This window comes from Meriones unguiculatus, chromosome 1 (genome assembly GCF_030254825.1).
Source record: "Meriones unguiculatus strain TT.TT164.6M chromosome 1, Bangor_MerUng_6.1, whole genome shotgun sequence".
Taxonomy (NCBI): domain Eukaryota; kingdom Metazoa; phylum Chordata; class Mammalia; order Rodentia; family Muridae; genus Meriones; species Meriones unguiculatus.
The window spans coordinates 4,190,836-4,206,287 of NC_083349.1; the positions used below are offsets into that span (position 1 = coordinate 4,190,836).

At 51.1% G+C, this 15,452-nt stretch overlaps 1 protein-coding gene across 1 annotated transcript; it reads right to left on the bottom strand.

Annotated features, from left to right (window-relative positions):
* Window positions 1–512: 512 nt before the first annotated feature.
* LOC110560630 (orphan sodium- and chloride-dependent neurotransmitter transporter NTT5-like) lies at window positions 513–10,581 on the bottom strand. The gene is made up of 12 exons (XM_021656620.1): window positions 10,329–10,581; window positions 9,834–9,991; window positions 9,627–9,753; window positions 9,361–9,539; window positions 7,573–7,683; window positions 7,172–7,413; window positions 2,999–3,185; window positions 2,550–2,751; window positions 2,286–2,445; window positions 1,813–1,978; window positions 1,111–1,605; window positions 513–587 (listed from the first exon to the last, which is right to left on the bottom strand). Exons 1-12 carry the CDS (start codon window positions 10,579–10,581, stop codon window positions 513–515), a joined length of 2,355 nt encoding a protein of 784 aa, XP_021512295.1.
* Between the last annotated feature and the right edge of the window lie 4,871 nt (window positions 10,582–15,452).

A 15,452-nucleotide genomic window follows, 5' to 3' on the forward strand; every position in this document is an offset into this window, starting at 1 on the left:
AGACACGCCCCCTTCAACCAGCAAAAACACTCCAAAGTCAGGTTAAACTCATGCCTAACTCTCAGGATCTTTAGAGGCTGGAGAGATGGCTCAGCATGGAAGAGCCATGGGGTCCATCCACACTTCTCGAGGGAACCAAGCACACACATGGTTCCATGTATGTGCTGTTCGTGTGAACACGACACTCACAGGTACAAGTCAATCTTTTAAAAAAGAGGGAATTCAGGGTGCCTTGTTTTTCACTATTTTTATTTTTTAAATATTAGTTTATTAACTTTGTATCCCAGCTGTAGCCTGCTCCCTCATTCCCTCCCAATACCACCCTCCCTCTCGTTTTTCACTATTTTAACTTAATGAAAAAAAAAAAAAGTATATGTGTGTTATGCCATGGGTTTTCTAGTATGTGGGGACGTGTTTCCTTAGAAAGTGTAAACCAGTGATGGAGATGGGACTACAGGGAAAGGTCTGTGCCCCAGGAGCAGCCGAGTACTGGGCCCTCCTCCCGTTAGGAGCTAGGTGCCCACAGAGGGCTGTACACCATCTGTGGGCCTGGCTCCTTGAGCTCTTGGTGAGAGCAGGACCGTGGGCTGGGGAGGGGGGCAGCATGGTGGTCGGTGTCAGGTTAGACCTTAGAAGGTGCTGCTGTTGCAGCTTCCACCAGCTTCCGCTGTGTCCTCGGAGAGGCAGGGGCCCAGCTCCCCCGCTGCTCCGGAAGTGCACGTGTGTGAGAGAATGCTGTGGCTCACTCTGGAGCTGTCCACCTCATTTATTGACAGACAACATTGCTATCTTGGCGCCATCTGAGCCCATCATCCCTGGCCAGCCACACTGCAGACAGGCACGACGGCCAGCCAGGGCCAGAGGGAGCACTGTGTCTCTCAGTCACTGGGGCTGGGCTGGATGCCCATCTGAGCATGCATATCACAGACAGTGGGGTGGCCCTGGGCCTGCCCTGGGCACAGTGTCCATGCTGCTCGAGGATGGGCTTCTGAGTTGTCCATGTCCATCTGAGGCCCACAGGGCTACCCCAGAAGTTTGGGCTGGGTTTCTGCATGCCAGTTTTCTGCTTTCCATGGGGCAGGTGCTGGCTTGGTGCACATCACCAGTTACCAGAAACAGGTGACCCGACTGCTGCCAAGCAGGGCTCTCACAGCCTTCCTCAAAGCCACGTGCCCCTCCCTTCCGTCCAGTGCTGTGGACGCCAAGACCGCCTGCTGAGAGGACAGTGGGCCTCAGTGCTTCAGGAAGAGAGCCGCCGGGGTAGCTGAAGGTGGAGTAGCATTCACTGTCCTGTTTTTCCAACAATTTTGGGGGGTGAATGAATGAGGCCTCTGGGGTGCTCTTGCCTTGGAATGAAGACTTGGACTTATTCAGGCTTCTGAGGGTGGGTCTCTTCAGGTGTTGCATGGGCCACTGGGTGACCTTGTTGGGCTCCGGCACCATCTTTTTGGAGGACACAGGGTCTTCTAAGAGCTCACAGCTGTTGTCGTCCAGGTACCACCAGTGCTGCAGCGGGTACACGGGGATAGGCAGCAGCGCCAGGAGACTGAGGAAGGTGACCCAGCTCAGGGTCATCTTCGAGTAAGGTTGCTTCACTTCTTGACTCTGGGTACAGGGACAGTGGGGCACAAGAGGAGGGGCTCAGTGTGGGTGCAGTGTCCCCAGGTCCTCCAGAGGAGAATATACAGGGTGAGGGCTCAGTCTGGGTGCTCTGTCTACAGGGTTCCCCAAGTCCCTGGGGGGTAGGAGGTGCAGGATGGGGGCCTGAGTCTATGTGTTTGGTTTGGGGTTCCCCATGGGCAGGAGCTATACCACGCTGTTATTCCAGGTGATGTAGTAGAGGGATTCACTGTGGTAGAGATTCAGGAAGTAGATAGTGAGCAGGGCTAGCAGCGTGGGCATGGTCACGTAGCTCCACAGGAAGGAGAAGGGTGCCCACACCAGGCGGCCCAGCTGGCCGAACATCTCAGCCCTGAACCTGGGTGAAGGAGGGAACTGTCAGGACATCTGGGGCCTGGACATGGGGAGACTTTCCCTCCCTGCTTCTCTCAGAGGACCCTGATGCTTGGTGTGGGGACCAGGCCCTCCCTGGATCTGGCCCATGTTGTCACCCCATGAGAATTGTTTAGTCCATGGGACTGTGCCACCACCACAGCCCCTGGGCCTCCAGGGCACTGGACCCTGCATCTTCCTGTAGGAGCTGACCTGCCGTCTGTCTGAGGACCCACAGAGGCCTAGGATGGACTTGAAAGCTAAGCACCCCTCCCCCTGGGATTGGAAATCACCTCTTGGCTCCATAGACCCAAGCTAGAGAAAGGTTCTGGAACACCACGATGATGACGAGGACCATAGGGACCAGGTGCTCATCAATCAGGAATACCATGTAGCTGCCAGGGCGGCTGGTGAAGACGAGGCTGCCCAGAAGTCCTCCCAAGCAGACAACCACTAAGGGTGGAAGTGGTTTGGGCTACACTGGGGTACGGGGAGCGTGGACAGTGGACACTGGGGTGTGGTGAGCGTGGGGAAGGCTCCAGGGCAGGGCTCTGTACCTGGTACCAGCTTGGGGTACTTTGTGAAGGTGGAGATGCTGTGCTGCAGAGGAAGCATGATGCCCTGCAGGAGCGTTATCATGGTGCTCAGGCTCATGATAACCAGAGCCAGGAAGAAGATGATGGCCCAGAAGGCAGAGCCGGGAAACAGTGAGACAGCCTGAGAGAAGGCCACGTATGACAGGCCGGGACCCTCCATGAACTGTGGGAGGAGAAGAGCTCTGAAACAGTGCAGAATCTGGATGGGATGGGATGGTGCAGAAGTTGATTATTAATGTCTGTCATGGACAGAAACATAGACACCCAGCATGGAAGTTGGAGGTGAAAGTGTTGAAAGTTGGCCTTCCTTGGCTGTGTGACCTGGATGACCTCCAGTTCCTGGGTACACTGGGGTAATGGCAGATTGCCCGCTGCGAGGCTGCCAGGCCAGGCCTCCCTGACACACACACCTTTTCCTTCTGCACCAGGATGCTGCACGGCAGGGAGAAGTAGACCACCTCCTGCTGGATCTGCATGGGAAGATGGCTGATCCAGTCCAGGTACTCCAGTGGGGGTCTGTGGACGATGTCCTTGGGAGGCCAGGCAGCCTGGGACAGCACACCTTTGGCTATGAGGCTGACCAGATTGGAGACACTCCTGACAGGGTGGGAAGGAAAGAAGACAGGTGGGGAAAAGGCAATCAACAGCCAAGGAGAATGAAGATCAAGTGTGGTGAGATTGTCCATGAGGCATGCTGTTGTGGCTCTGGCAGTCCATGGTTGAGGGGCCTCACTTGTGAGGGCCTCATTTTGCTGGTTAGGACTCATCAGGGTCCTGACATTGCACAGGGAACTGTGTGCCCATACAGAACCAGCTTGCTAGCTCTCAGATCACTTCCTGTTTGTTTGTTTGTTTGTTTCAGTGGTTTTTGTTTTTCTGTTTTATTTGTTTGTCTGTTGGTTTTTCAGAAGGGTTTCTCTCTGTAGTCCTAGTTGTCCTGGAACTCACTCTGTGGACCAGGCTGGCCTTGAACTCAGAGATTAGCCTGCCTCTGCCTCTGCTTCTGCTTCTCTGCCTCTGTCTGCCTCTATCTCCCTCTTTGCCCCTCTGCGCCTGCCTTTGTCTCCTGAGTACTGGGATGAAAGGTGTGTGCCACCACTGCCTGGCTTTTTTTTTTTTTTAACTTAAAGAGTAAAAGAAAACAAAACAGTGGCCTAGCAGACACTGTTCTTGCAAAGGACCTGAGTTTTGTTCCCAACAACCAGATAACAGCTCACAGAAGTCTCCAAGCCAGCTCAGGGGGCTCTAATGCCCTTCTCTGGCTTCCCTTGGCATGCGAGTGGAGCACAAAACCTCACGTAGGGCACAAATACACAGAAATATTTTTTTTCCTTTCTTTGTGTGTGTGTGTGTGTGTGTGTGCGTGCGTGCGTGTTTTGTGTGTTTTTCGTGACAGGGTTTCACGGTGTAGCTTTAGCTGTTCTGGAACTCACTCTGTAGAACAGGCTGGCCTCAAACTCACAGAGATCTGCCTGCCTCTTCCTCCCAAGTGCTGGGATTAAAGGTGAGCTCCACCACTGCCCAGCTATAAAGAAAGATTTTTGAAGAACTGTTTTGAGACAGTGTGTCAGTATGCAACCATACTGACCTGGAACTTGCTATGTTGTCCAGGCTGGCCTGGGACTCACAAAGATTTGCCTGCTTTTGCCTCCTGAGTCTGAAACTAAAGGCATGTGTCACTATGCTCAACTATTTTATTTATTTTTAAATAAATATAATAATATTTAAAATTATATGCATATGGGTACTTTGCCTGCATGTATGGCTGTATATCATATACATGCCTGGTGCCTAAGGAGGCCAGTAAAGGGTGTTTGATCCCCTGATAACGGGGTCACAGAAGGTTGAAGCCACTATGTATGTGGGTGTTAGGAATTGAACCCAGGTCTTCTGACAAAGCACTTTTTTTGTTGTTGTTTTGTTTTGTTTCTCTGTGTAGTCTCGCCTGTCCTGGACTCACTTTGTAGACCAGGCTGGCCTTGCCTCTGCCTCCCTGAGTGTTAGGATTACAGGCATGCACCACCATGCCTGGCTACAGCTGTCATTCTTAACTACTGAGCCAGTGGTTTTCATCCTGTGGATCGAAATCCCTTTGGGGGTAAAAGGATCCTTTCATACCAGTTGCCCAAGACCATCAGAAAACACAGATATTTACATTATGATTCATAACAGTAGCAAATTTAGTTACCAAGTAGCAACAAAAATTTTATGGTTGGGGTGGGCACAACTTGAGGGACTGTACCAAAGGTCAAAGCATCAGAAAGGCAGAGAGCCACTGCTAACTGAGCCATTATTTCCTCTTTTTTGTTGTTGCTATTTTGTTTTTTCAAAACAGAGTTTCTCTGTGTAGCCCTGACTGGCCTGGAACTCACTTAATAGACCAGGCTGGCCTGAACTCACAGTGAGCTGCCCGCCTTGGCTCCTGAGGGCTGGGATCAAAATCAATTAAAACCACTGCCCCAATCACTTCTTCTTGTAAAGACACTGACTGTCTCATGAGAACCCCATCCCAGTGACCTCTTCTAATTATAGCTGATGCTCTCAAACATCTGCCTCTGGACTTTGGGGAGTAAGTGCCTAACACACGGAGCCACTGAAACAGCAGCAGTTAAGCCCTTTTCAGTGGCGCCCAATATTCCCTGAGTTGGATAGCTGTGTTGAAAATTTTTAATGAAATCTTATGTGCTAGGATTTCAGATTGCAACTACACAGTCAGCTATGAGCGAGACAAGGGTCAGTCACCATTTGGTCACTGTGAACAAAGCTGTGACTCAGATGCTTGCCACGAAGTGAGCAGCGGAGCCCCAGCGTGGGCGTGGGTTCACCTGGAGGAGCGCTCATCTCCAAAGGCTCTGTCCTACACGCCCGAAAAAAAGCACGTGGCTTCTCGTTGCTTCCCGTGTGCTGACTCTCAGCTTCAGCCACCCCGGCAGGCTCGGCCATCTCATTGTGGCCACATGCAGCTCTCACATCAAGCTGCCGATTGTGGCACATGCCTGTCAGCTCAGCACTCAGGAGGCCAAGAGGGGGGGTCACAACTTCAAGGTCAGTCTCAGCTACCTGGACAGGTCAAGGCCAGCACTGGCCCCCTCAGACCCTGCCTTAAAAAAAAAAAAAAAAAAAAAAAGAGTCTGGCCAATGACGTAGTTCAGCGGACAGATCACTTGTCATACAAAGCCAAGTATGGTCACTGGAACCACACCAGAGAAACAACCTGGGTGCACACACGCCTCCACCTGGGGCACATATGTACCAAGCCAACAGACAGACAAAAAGTTGCTGCTGACCCTAACCTTCTTACCCTTAACATCCTAACTGGAAGAAAAACTGTGGAGTTGTTAAAAATCTATGAATGTTACAACAATTAATGAAAAATAAAATAAAATAGGCCACGAATTTGAAAAAGAGCAAGGAGAGGTGTATGGGAGAATTTGGAAGGAGGAAAAAGCTCAAAAGACTTAAAAGTGTCTCAGAAAGTTGCTGTATGCAAAACGAGTTGCAGGGCCCTGTCTGTCGAGGTGGCACACAGCTTCACTATTGTGTGTGTTTAGGTGCTTTGCTGAGGGCGCACGCATGTGTGTGTGTGTGTGTGTGTGTGTGTGTGTGTGTGTGGTGTGTGTGTGTGTGTGTGGTGTGTATGCACGCCTATGCACGCCTCGTGCAGGCAATGCCTGCAGCGGCCAGAAGAGGGCATAGTGGCACCAGGGGCTGCAGTTATAGATGGCCCTAAACCACCACGTGGGCACTTTGCATTGAACTCAGGTCCTCTGCAAGAACAGCCAGTATCCTTGTTTTCTTATTTTTGTTTTTTTTTTGAGACAGGGTTTCTCTCTGTAGCCCTGAATGTCTCAGAACTCACTCTGAAGACCAGACTAGTCTTGAACTCAGAGATCAGGCTTCCCAATGCTGGGATTAAAAAGTGTGCTCCACCACTGCCTGCTGTAGCTAAAGTTCTTAACCACTGAGGAAATCTCTTCAGTCCTGGTGCACATCTTTAATTCCAGCACTTGGGAGGTAGAGGCAGGTGGATTATTATGAGTATGAGGCCAGCCTGGTCTACAGAGCAAGTTCCAGGACAGCTAGGGCTACACAGAGAAACCCTGTCAGAAAAAAGGAGGAGGAGAAGGAAGAAAAAGAGAAGGAAAAGGAGAAAGAGAGGAGGAAGGAAAAAGAAGGAAAAAGGAAGAGGAAGGAGGGGGGAGAAGAAACAAGCAAATCAAAACCCCAATGCCTGGCTACACCCATGACCAATACGGCATAGCCCCTGGGACAAAGCTCAGACTCCAGTACTTTCTAAGACTCCCAACTCAAACCTCCTATGCCAACAGCTGCCTCCGGAGGCTTGGCAAGCCATGACAGTAGACCTGTTGTTTAAATAGCAATTTGGAAGCGTTCCTTAACTTCATTTGCAATTTCTGAGACTGTTTGCTTCCACTGGGCCCTGGTGGATTCCCTGGTGGTTGTGTGCTATGAGGATAAGGGAGAGTGGGTGCCAGCGGGAGATCGGATTTGCAGGACTGTGGGGCTGAAGGACAGCTAAGGGGGTACGCCTCTGCCACTAACTGCCAGCTTATTCCACTCACTTCTCAACACAGCTAGAGCCGCTGGTTGATGCCCAGAACCCCATCAAGAGGAAGATGATGGCTGTGCTCAGCAATGAGGTCACCAGGTTGACTATGACCACAAAGGACACCAACTTGATGTAGTTGTCACCTCTGGTCTGGTAGGAGGAGAAAGTGATGATGGTGCCCATGCCAAGGCCAAGGGAGTAGAGCACATGGCCTCCAGCCTGGCGCCACGTGTCCAGTGATGCCAAGATAGACAGCTGTGGAAGACAGAGGCATTTGGAGCGGATTCTCAGGTGAGGCGATCAGAGGGGTGGAGGCTGGGCAGAGGGAAAAAAGACAAACTGGGGGATGAAGTGGGAGGCCTTGGGGGAGGGGGTAAGGCAGAGAAGGGCTAGGGTCTGGAGCCCCATCCTCACCTCTGTGGCCACCAGGCGCCTGAGGCCAGCCATCGCGCCTTCCAGGAAGAGACTGCGGATGAAGAAGCAGAGGAGGAGGACGTATGGGAAGAATATGGAGAAAATCAGCATCTGACCAGGAAGTCGAGAGAAGCAGGGAGGAGGAAGACAGAGAAAACATTAGCAGGGGATGAGAGGGTCAGTAGGAGGTGGGAGGTGGTAGGAGGGGGCAGGGGGCCCAGGGAGTGAATGGGTGCCATGGGAGAGTGGTGGACAGTGCCTGAGGAATGGCACCCAAGGCTGACCTCTGACCTCCACAAGCTTGTGCATACATGCCCACCTGCATGCTCAGAAGACCATGACAGGAGCCAACAACACCCATCCCAATCCCGTGCTCCCAAACCACACAGCAATCATGTTCCTATCTCCAAAATCTTTTGTTTCTTTTCTTCCCCCTATACTCAGCCCTGCTAATTGGAGCACTACTAGCTCCAATTCCTCCCTGCTGTTCACCTTGTCTTTTGAGACAGGGTCTCATTGCTTGGGAGCATGCTGTTCAGACAAGGCTGACAGACTGTTGAGCTCCTGGGGTCCTCCTGTCTCCACCACCCGGTTCTTAGATCACAGGTGTGCTATCGTGTCTACTTTTTACGTGTGTTGGAGATTAGACTCAGGCTCACATGCTTCTACGTCTTTTGTTTGTGTTTGAGACAGGGTTTCTCTGTGTAGCCCTGGCTGTCCTGAAACTCACTCTATAGACCAGGGTGGCCTCCAACTCAGAGATCTGCCTGCCTCTGTCTCCCAAGCATGGGGATTAAAGGTGTGCACCCCCAGCATCTACCTGGTCATGCTTCTGTGTCAAGCCATCTATCTCCCCAGCTCTTGATGACTAACCTGCATTGCCAACCTGACTGGATTTAGGATCTCCTAGGAGTTTGAGGCATGCCTCAGAGAATGTCTTTGGTCTGTGTTAGAGAGGATTAACCAGTCTGGAAAGACCTACCTTGAATGTACCTGTCTACACCTCTCGAGCTTAGGTCTCAGATGGAATGAAAGGGGGGAGGGGAGAAAGCCACCTGAGCATCAGCATGCAGCCTGCCCTTGCTTCCTGTTCTGTGGAGAGCTCAGGACATGTCAAGTCCCAACCAGATGTTTCTGGTGCCACGGGGCCACATGTTGCCAGCACCCCCCCCACACACACACACAGAGTGGACTGTCTACCTTCAAAACACAAGCCAAAGACATCCCCTCTCCATGAAGTTGCTTCCTGTCAGGTCAAAGTGATGGAAAGACTAATGAAAAGGGGCCACTTTCACGCTGGGTCTAGTCCTAGTGGAGTCTATATTTGCAGGAATTATGTCAAGAATTAAGTGTGGGCTGGGCAGTGGTGGCACAGGCCTGTGATCCCAGTGCTCGAGAGAGTGCACAGGCAGATCTTTGTGAGTTCGAGGCCAGCCTGGTTTACAGAATGAGTTCCAGGACAGCCAGAGCTACACAGAGAAACCCTGTCTTGAAAAAAAAAAAAAAGAATTAATTAAGTATGTTGTCCTCCAGGGACATGTGAGGGAGTCCATATGTTCACATGGACACAGAAGCCAGAATGTGGAGGTGGAGGCAGCCACAGACACCTTGTACACTACAGATGGGACGCTAGAAAGCAAAACGGTTGAGCAGTTTGACAGGTGCATGGTGAAGCCCTGGGAGGTGAGGGCCTGGACCCAGGGTGAGTCTAGGAGATGTGAGAGATAAGCCAAGTTTCTCATTTGTAGGACCCTTGCTGGGGACACAGGTGGCCATTGGGACACTTACTAGCACTGAAATCTTTATCCTGGTAATCATGGTGACATAGAGGAGAATCCATGTGACAAAGAGGCACAGGGTAATGTCAAGGACCAGAACCTCAATCCCTTCTTCCAACTCCGTGGAGGTGAAGAGGGCGGTGTTGTACCAGAAATACTGGTAGGGCACCGTTCGAAGGCAGGCAAGATCTGTGGAGGGTGGAGAAGCCCAGGTACTTAGGCCACTCGCGTGGTGGCTCCCTCGCTCCTGCATCTGTCTCTGGCCCCTCTCCTCACCAGTCCTATTGTTGACCTTCTTAAAGCTGCAGTGTTCCCAGGACAGAGGGTAATCAAACGAGTGGCCAAGGTAGAACAGACTCCAGGACATCAAGGCGCTGTTGTACAGGCTCACCAAGATGCAAGCCTGGGGAGGACAAGGTGGCCTAAGGGGGGCCTCGGATGGGAGGGGACATGGGGTCTGCGGCCCTGCGAGCCCCCACCTACCAGTAAGCTGGAGTAGCCCACACCACTAAGACAGGGGACCAGCTGCTTCCAGACCCGGATGTTGTCCATCCGCAGCCACTGTCCTATGATCATCTCCATGTACATGAGGGGGATCCCCAGCAGCAGCAGGAGGAGGACATACAACAGCAGAAAGCTTCCTGCAGAGATGTGGGGGCTTGCTCAGGCGGCCGGGGTCCCCCACCCTTCACACCCTTCCTCATCTCCTCCCTGTCCCACTCTCCCTCCCTGTTCCCTACCCCCCATGTCCCTTCCCTAGTCCTCCTCCCCTTCTATCTGACCCTAGCCTGTCAGGTCTCATCAGGACTGGCTGGATCCTCTTTCTCTGTGGCCAAGTTAGGCCACCTCACCAGGAGAATGTGATCAAAGAGCCAGCCTCTGAGTCCATGTCAGAGACTGCCCCTGCTCTCCATACTATCCCTGGGGAATCTTGACCCCCCAATTCCTTAACCTCAGAGTACAGCCCCTAGGCCTCACCTCCTCCGTTGTGGTGGCACAGGTATGGGAAGCGCCATATGCTGCCCAGTCCGATGGAAAAGGCCACTAGGATGAGGAGGTTCTCTGTTTTCTTGGCCTGGAAGTGGTTGGGGATCCTGGTAACACGAACCTCTTTGGTCTTGAAACCCCAGGACAGAGATGTGGGATTGATGCTCTTCTTCCCGGTTGTGGGTTCTTCCTCCACAGGTTCTTGCTTCTCAGCCCCGGGAAATGCTTCAAAGGGTTGGTCCATGGGCTTCTTTTCACTAGCTCAAATACCAAAGGGGTCCTGAGTCACCAAACCAGCAGACTGTAGGGGTCAGCTTCTGTGTAGAACATCGTGCGGAGAGAACAGAAAGTGAAGGGTAGAGAGCATTTGATTTGTAACGAATCATCGTGGCAGGGGAGATAGCCAAGCCTGTAGATATCTGTTGCCAAACCTGACGACCTCAGTTCAATCCTCAGGACCCACATGGTGGAAGGGGAAAACCAACCCTGAACGCTATGCTCTGACCTCCACATATGCTCAGTGGCACACACTGACACACACCGCAATAAATATTTTAAAAAAATACATACATCGGGGGCTGGAGAGATGGCTCAGATGTTAAGAGCACTGGCTGCTCTTTTAAAGGTCGTGAGTTCAATTCCCAGTAACCACATGGTGGCTCACAACCATCTGTAATGAGATCTGGGTCTCTCTTCTGTTGTGCAGGTGTATATGATAAATAGATAAATCTTTAAGAAAACATACATCTTGGATGTTTGGTTTCACCCAGCTTTGGACCGCATGATATATCTGTACTGAGGCAGAGTCTCATTAGCTTGGGTTGGTTCGAGCGCCCTACGTAGCTGAGGATGGCTTTAAATTCCTCATCTTCCTGCCTCCACCTCCGAGGTCTGAGGTGACAGGACCTCCATTCTAGGTTTTGCACTGTTTCACAGTATATATATATATATACTAAATAAACTGCTTGGGAGAAGGCCATGTGCTTGAACATGTCATTTATGTCTCAGACAATACACAAAAAGTACACATTTTCCAGTGGTCATACCGTGTACCAACACTATTTGGGGGCTGGAGATGGTGTGTCAGCCATTAAAAATGCACACTGCTCTTGCAACAGACCCAAGTTCAGGGCCCAGAACCCACCTTGGGTGACTCACAACCATCTGTAACTCCAGCTCCAGGGGAACTGACACCCTCCTTCTGTCCTCTGCAGGCACCTGAACTCATGTGTACACACACACACACACACACACACACACAGTTTAAAACAAGAGTTAATGTCAAACAATGAAAACACCTGTTTTTTTCTCTTTTGTGTATGTTCATGTGTGTACGTAGAGGTCAGAGTTAAACACCAGATGTCTTCCTCGGTCATGCTCCATCTTGCTTTTTCAGAGCAGTCTAGCACAACCTAGGGTTCATATTTTGGCTAACTTGGCTAGTGAACCTGTCTCCAGCTCCCAGCCTGGGGTTACTGATACTTGCCCTGCGTCAGGCTCTTACGTGGTTGCTGGGCAGTAAACTCAGGCCTTGATGTTCCTCTAATACGTACTTGACACACTGAGCCCTCTCTCCATGGTTTTAGGACAGCACTTCACACATTAACACCTTCCTAGTACCAGAATAGCAGAGTCCTAATTTACACACGCACACAGTGGGTGGATCTGGATGTGCCTCGTGCGAGTACTGGGATCACAGCTCCCAGGCTCTCACTAGGACACCCCTGTCTTCTGTGGGGAGAGTGTAGCCAGCGTCCTCTTTGGGAACAGGGCAGATGTCCTGCAAGGTTTGAGCATGTGGCCTGAGAAGGGACAGTGCCATTTGCTAGGTGGGGTGGTTCCTGGTTGGTTTCATTAATTGTGTGTGTAGGGGGTGCTATAGGTCCCTGTGAAGGCCAGAAGAGAGCACTGGGTCTCCTGGAGCTGAAGCTATGGATTCCTGTGAGTGCCTCTGACTGTGGGACGCCCTGTGGGCTGCTAAACTCCGTCCCTCCAGCTGGTGGGTGGACTCTTGAGGTTTTAGTTTAACTAGGTTCAAGGTCTGAATGAACTCAAAAGGTACCATGATTTTATCTGGATGTGATGACACACCAGTCATCCCAGAAATCTCCAGGCAGACCCTGGAGGATCAAGAATTCCAGGCCAAGTTGGGATACACAGTAAGACTTTGTCTTAAGAGTATAAAAAAAATCAAAACAAAATTCCCAGTGACAAACCCATGCTTTTAAGTGTTTGCTCCTCCTACGTTTTGGAAGGGGACACAGCTGAGTTTATACATGTATAGCACATGACCTTTTATTTTGTAACAGCAGGAATGGAGAAACTCTGGTTACTGTGTATTATATGTGGCTATTATACACAGAAAACAAGCCTATGTATTAACCTCTATGCACACTATATGGATTTCTTATACATTCTATATATTTTTCTTCTATTAAACCGTGAGTAGTTTCCTACGCCATATTTATCATTTTGTTTCATGAGACAGGGTCTCTCTGTGTAGCCTTGGCTGTCCCGGAACTTGCTAGGTAGAGCAAGTTGGCCTCTAAATCCCAGAGTAACATGCCTGCCTCTGCCTCCTGCGTGCGGAGTGGGCCTACTTATTGAGGCATGGTCTCACTGTGTAGCTCTGTCTGTCCTGGACCTCGCTATGTCCATCAAGCTGGTCTCCAACTCGGACATCCTCCTGCCTCTGCGTCCGCAGTGTTGGGATTAAAGGAGTGCGCCGCCACGCCCAGCCTAAAAACATGATTTTAAACAGTTGCTCACTATCCAGAGTCTTTACAGAAATCTGCTGGTACCGTTTGCCGGTCTTCTGAGACCGAGACAGCCCGGCCTACAGCATCCCGACGGCGTCCCCCGCGGCCGGAAGGACAGGCGCCTCTGCCGCGGACGGCTCCCGAGTGGGCGAGGCTGGCTGGGCAGGACAGCGGTCCCTACCCGCCTCAGCGCGCGCGCGCGGCACGCCGCCTCGCCCCGCGCCGCTCCGGGGGTCCCACGGCATCGCGGCCCGTGGCCGGCATCTCGGCCTCTCCGTCCCGGTGAGCCGGCCCGTGACCTCACCGGGCGCCCAGGGGCATCCACTGAGTCGGGTGAGGAAGGCCGCGCGTTGCCCTGTGTGGGCTGTTAGCTCACCTAATGCCAGGTAGCCACGACTCTGTGGGCTGAGTGAAGTCACTGGTTGCCATGCAGATTTGGCTTTGAGCAGGCTGAGCGAGGTCATTAGTTGCCGGTTAGATTTCACACTTAGATATGAAATAGGGTGGGGGGAAGGACGCTAGGAAAAGGAACAAGTGTGAGGCACAGCCCTATAATCTCTCAGCACTTGAGGGGCAGGGGTTCCAGGCCCTCTTGGAGACAAGACAGAGAGAAAATGGAAGAATAACAATGAAAAAAACCAAACAAACAGATAATAAGATTAAGGGTGATAATGAGCTAGAAACCAAGAAGAAAATGTAGGTCCAAACTCTATTTTTGAAATTATGTAAGGAAATGTGAGAGAAATTTAAAATGAAGTACAAAGTCTCTGAATTTAGAATTGTAAGGACATCTCATATGAGATTCTAGGTGAGCGATTCCCAACCTCTCCTCGCCAAGTAGCAGCAGTGCTGACAAACGCACCTTAAAGGTGAGCCAAGGGTCTGGGGGTTAAGATTCAGAAGAGTACAGGTTGATCCCTGAGAGGAGCACGGGGCCAGATGAGCCAATGGGAACTTTACTCAAGCTTGTAATGTCAGCTAAATCATGCTGCTCAAAGTGAGGCTCACAAAACTTCAGCTTCACCATGCCAATGCGAGACCTGGATCCAGAGCACAAAGACAGAATCACTGCAGGGTGGGGCTGAAGATACAACCTTTAAAAAACTGTGTGTGTGTGCACATGGCACAGCAAGAATGTTAAGGTCAGAAGACAATTTGCTGGTTCAGCTCTCTCTTCCACGATCTTGTTCCTGGGGAGGCTGGGGCAAGAGGATTGCAAATGAAAAGAGAGTCTGGGCAATGAAGTGAGTTTGAGGCCAGCCTGAACAACTTTATTGAGACCTGTCTCAGAAAGCAAGAAGAGGATGTGATTCTTGGGGACTGAACTCAGATCACCAGCCTTGGCAACAAACATCTTCACCCACAGAGTCATCTTGCTGACCCAAATCTCTTCCATTTTTCCATCTCCCCCTCCTACTGTTTTTGGTAGTACTGGGGATGGAATCCAAGGCTTTGTGTGTGCCGGACAAGCCCTGTACCAATGAGCCATGTCTACTACGGTGGAAGGTAAACCAACTCTCACAAGTAGTCATCCAGCTACACAGGCTCCACGGCATGTACATACCCACGCACATACACAAGAAATGTAAAAAGAAAAAGACAAAGCTACCAGAAAAAAATCAGATAGTAGGAAAATCTTGTGTGTGGCTACTGACATTAAGTAAGTGCTATTTGTTTGGTATATGGTATTACTCTGTTAAATTTTAAGAGGGTACAGAAGCATAGCAACACACCTACAGCTAAAATGACGGAGTTGGTATCTGCTTCAAAATGATGGAGGGGCAGGTGGCGGGCAGCCTGGTCTCAAGCGGGAGATCAGGCCAGGTAATGAGCCCCCTTTAGACGTGTTCAGAAATATTAAAATAACAGTGAGTGAAGCCAGAAGCCATCAACCTAGCCAGCTCACTGAACCATGACTATCACACCGCTACAGGAGAAGGATGAGGGCACCTGTGAGAAGGTGAGGGGTTCCTAACAGCAAAGGGAAGGTGTGGTTACAGCCACGGGCAACAAGGATCCCAGAGTTATCCAGAACCTAGGATCCCAGAGTTATCCAGAACCTAGGACACACCCTGGCTTTCCTGTTGTTTGGCCACACCCACTGCAGCAGCCTGGAACTTCTCAGGCAGTGTTGTGGCTAGGTGCCCACGGACCGTGAGCAAGTAGCTCCCTGGGAGAAAGCATCAGTGTGAGGAGAGACTCACCCAGGTGTCCTCCACTCCCCCCTGATCTTGGTATATTTGGAGAACATCCATTCTCCGGCTCTCTGAGAACGCAGCAATGCTACCCAGAACACCTCAGTCTCTAGTCACCTAGAAAGTAATGGCAGCTCAGTTTTGGAGCCACCTGGCTCGAC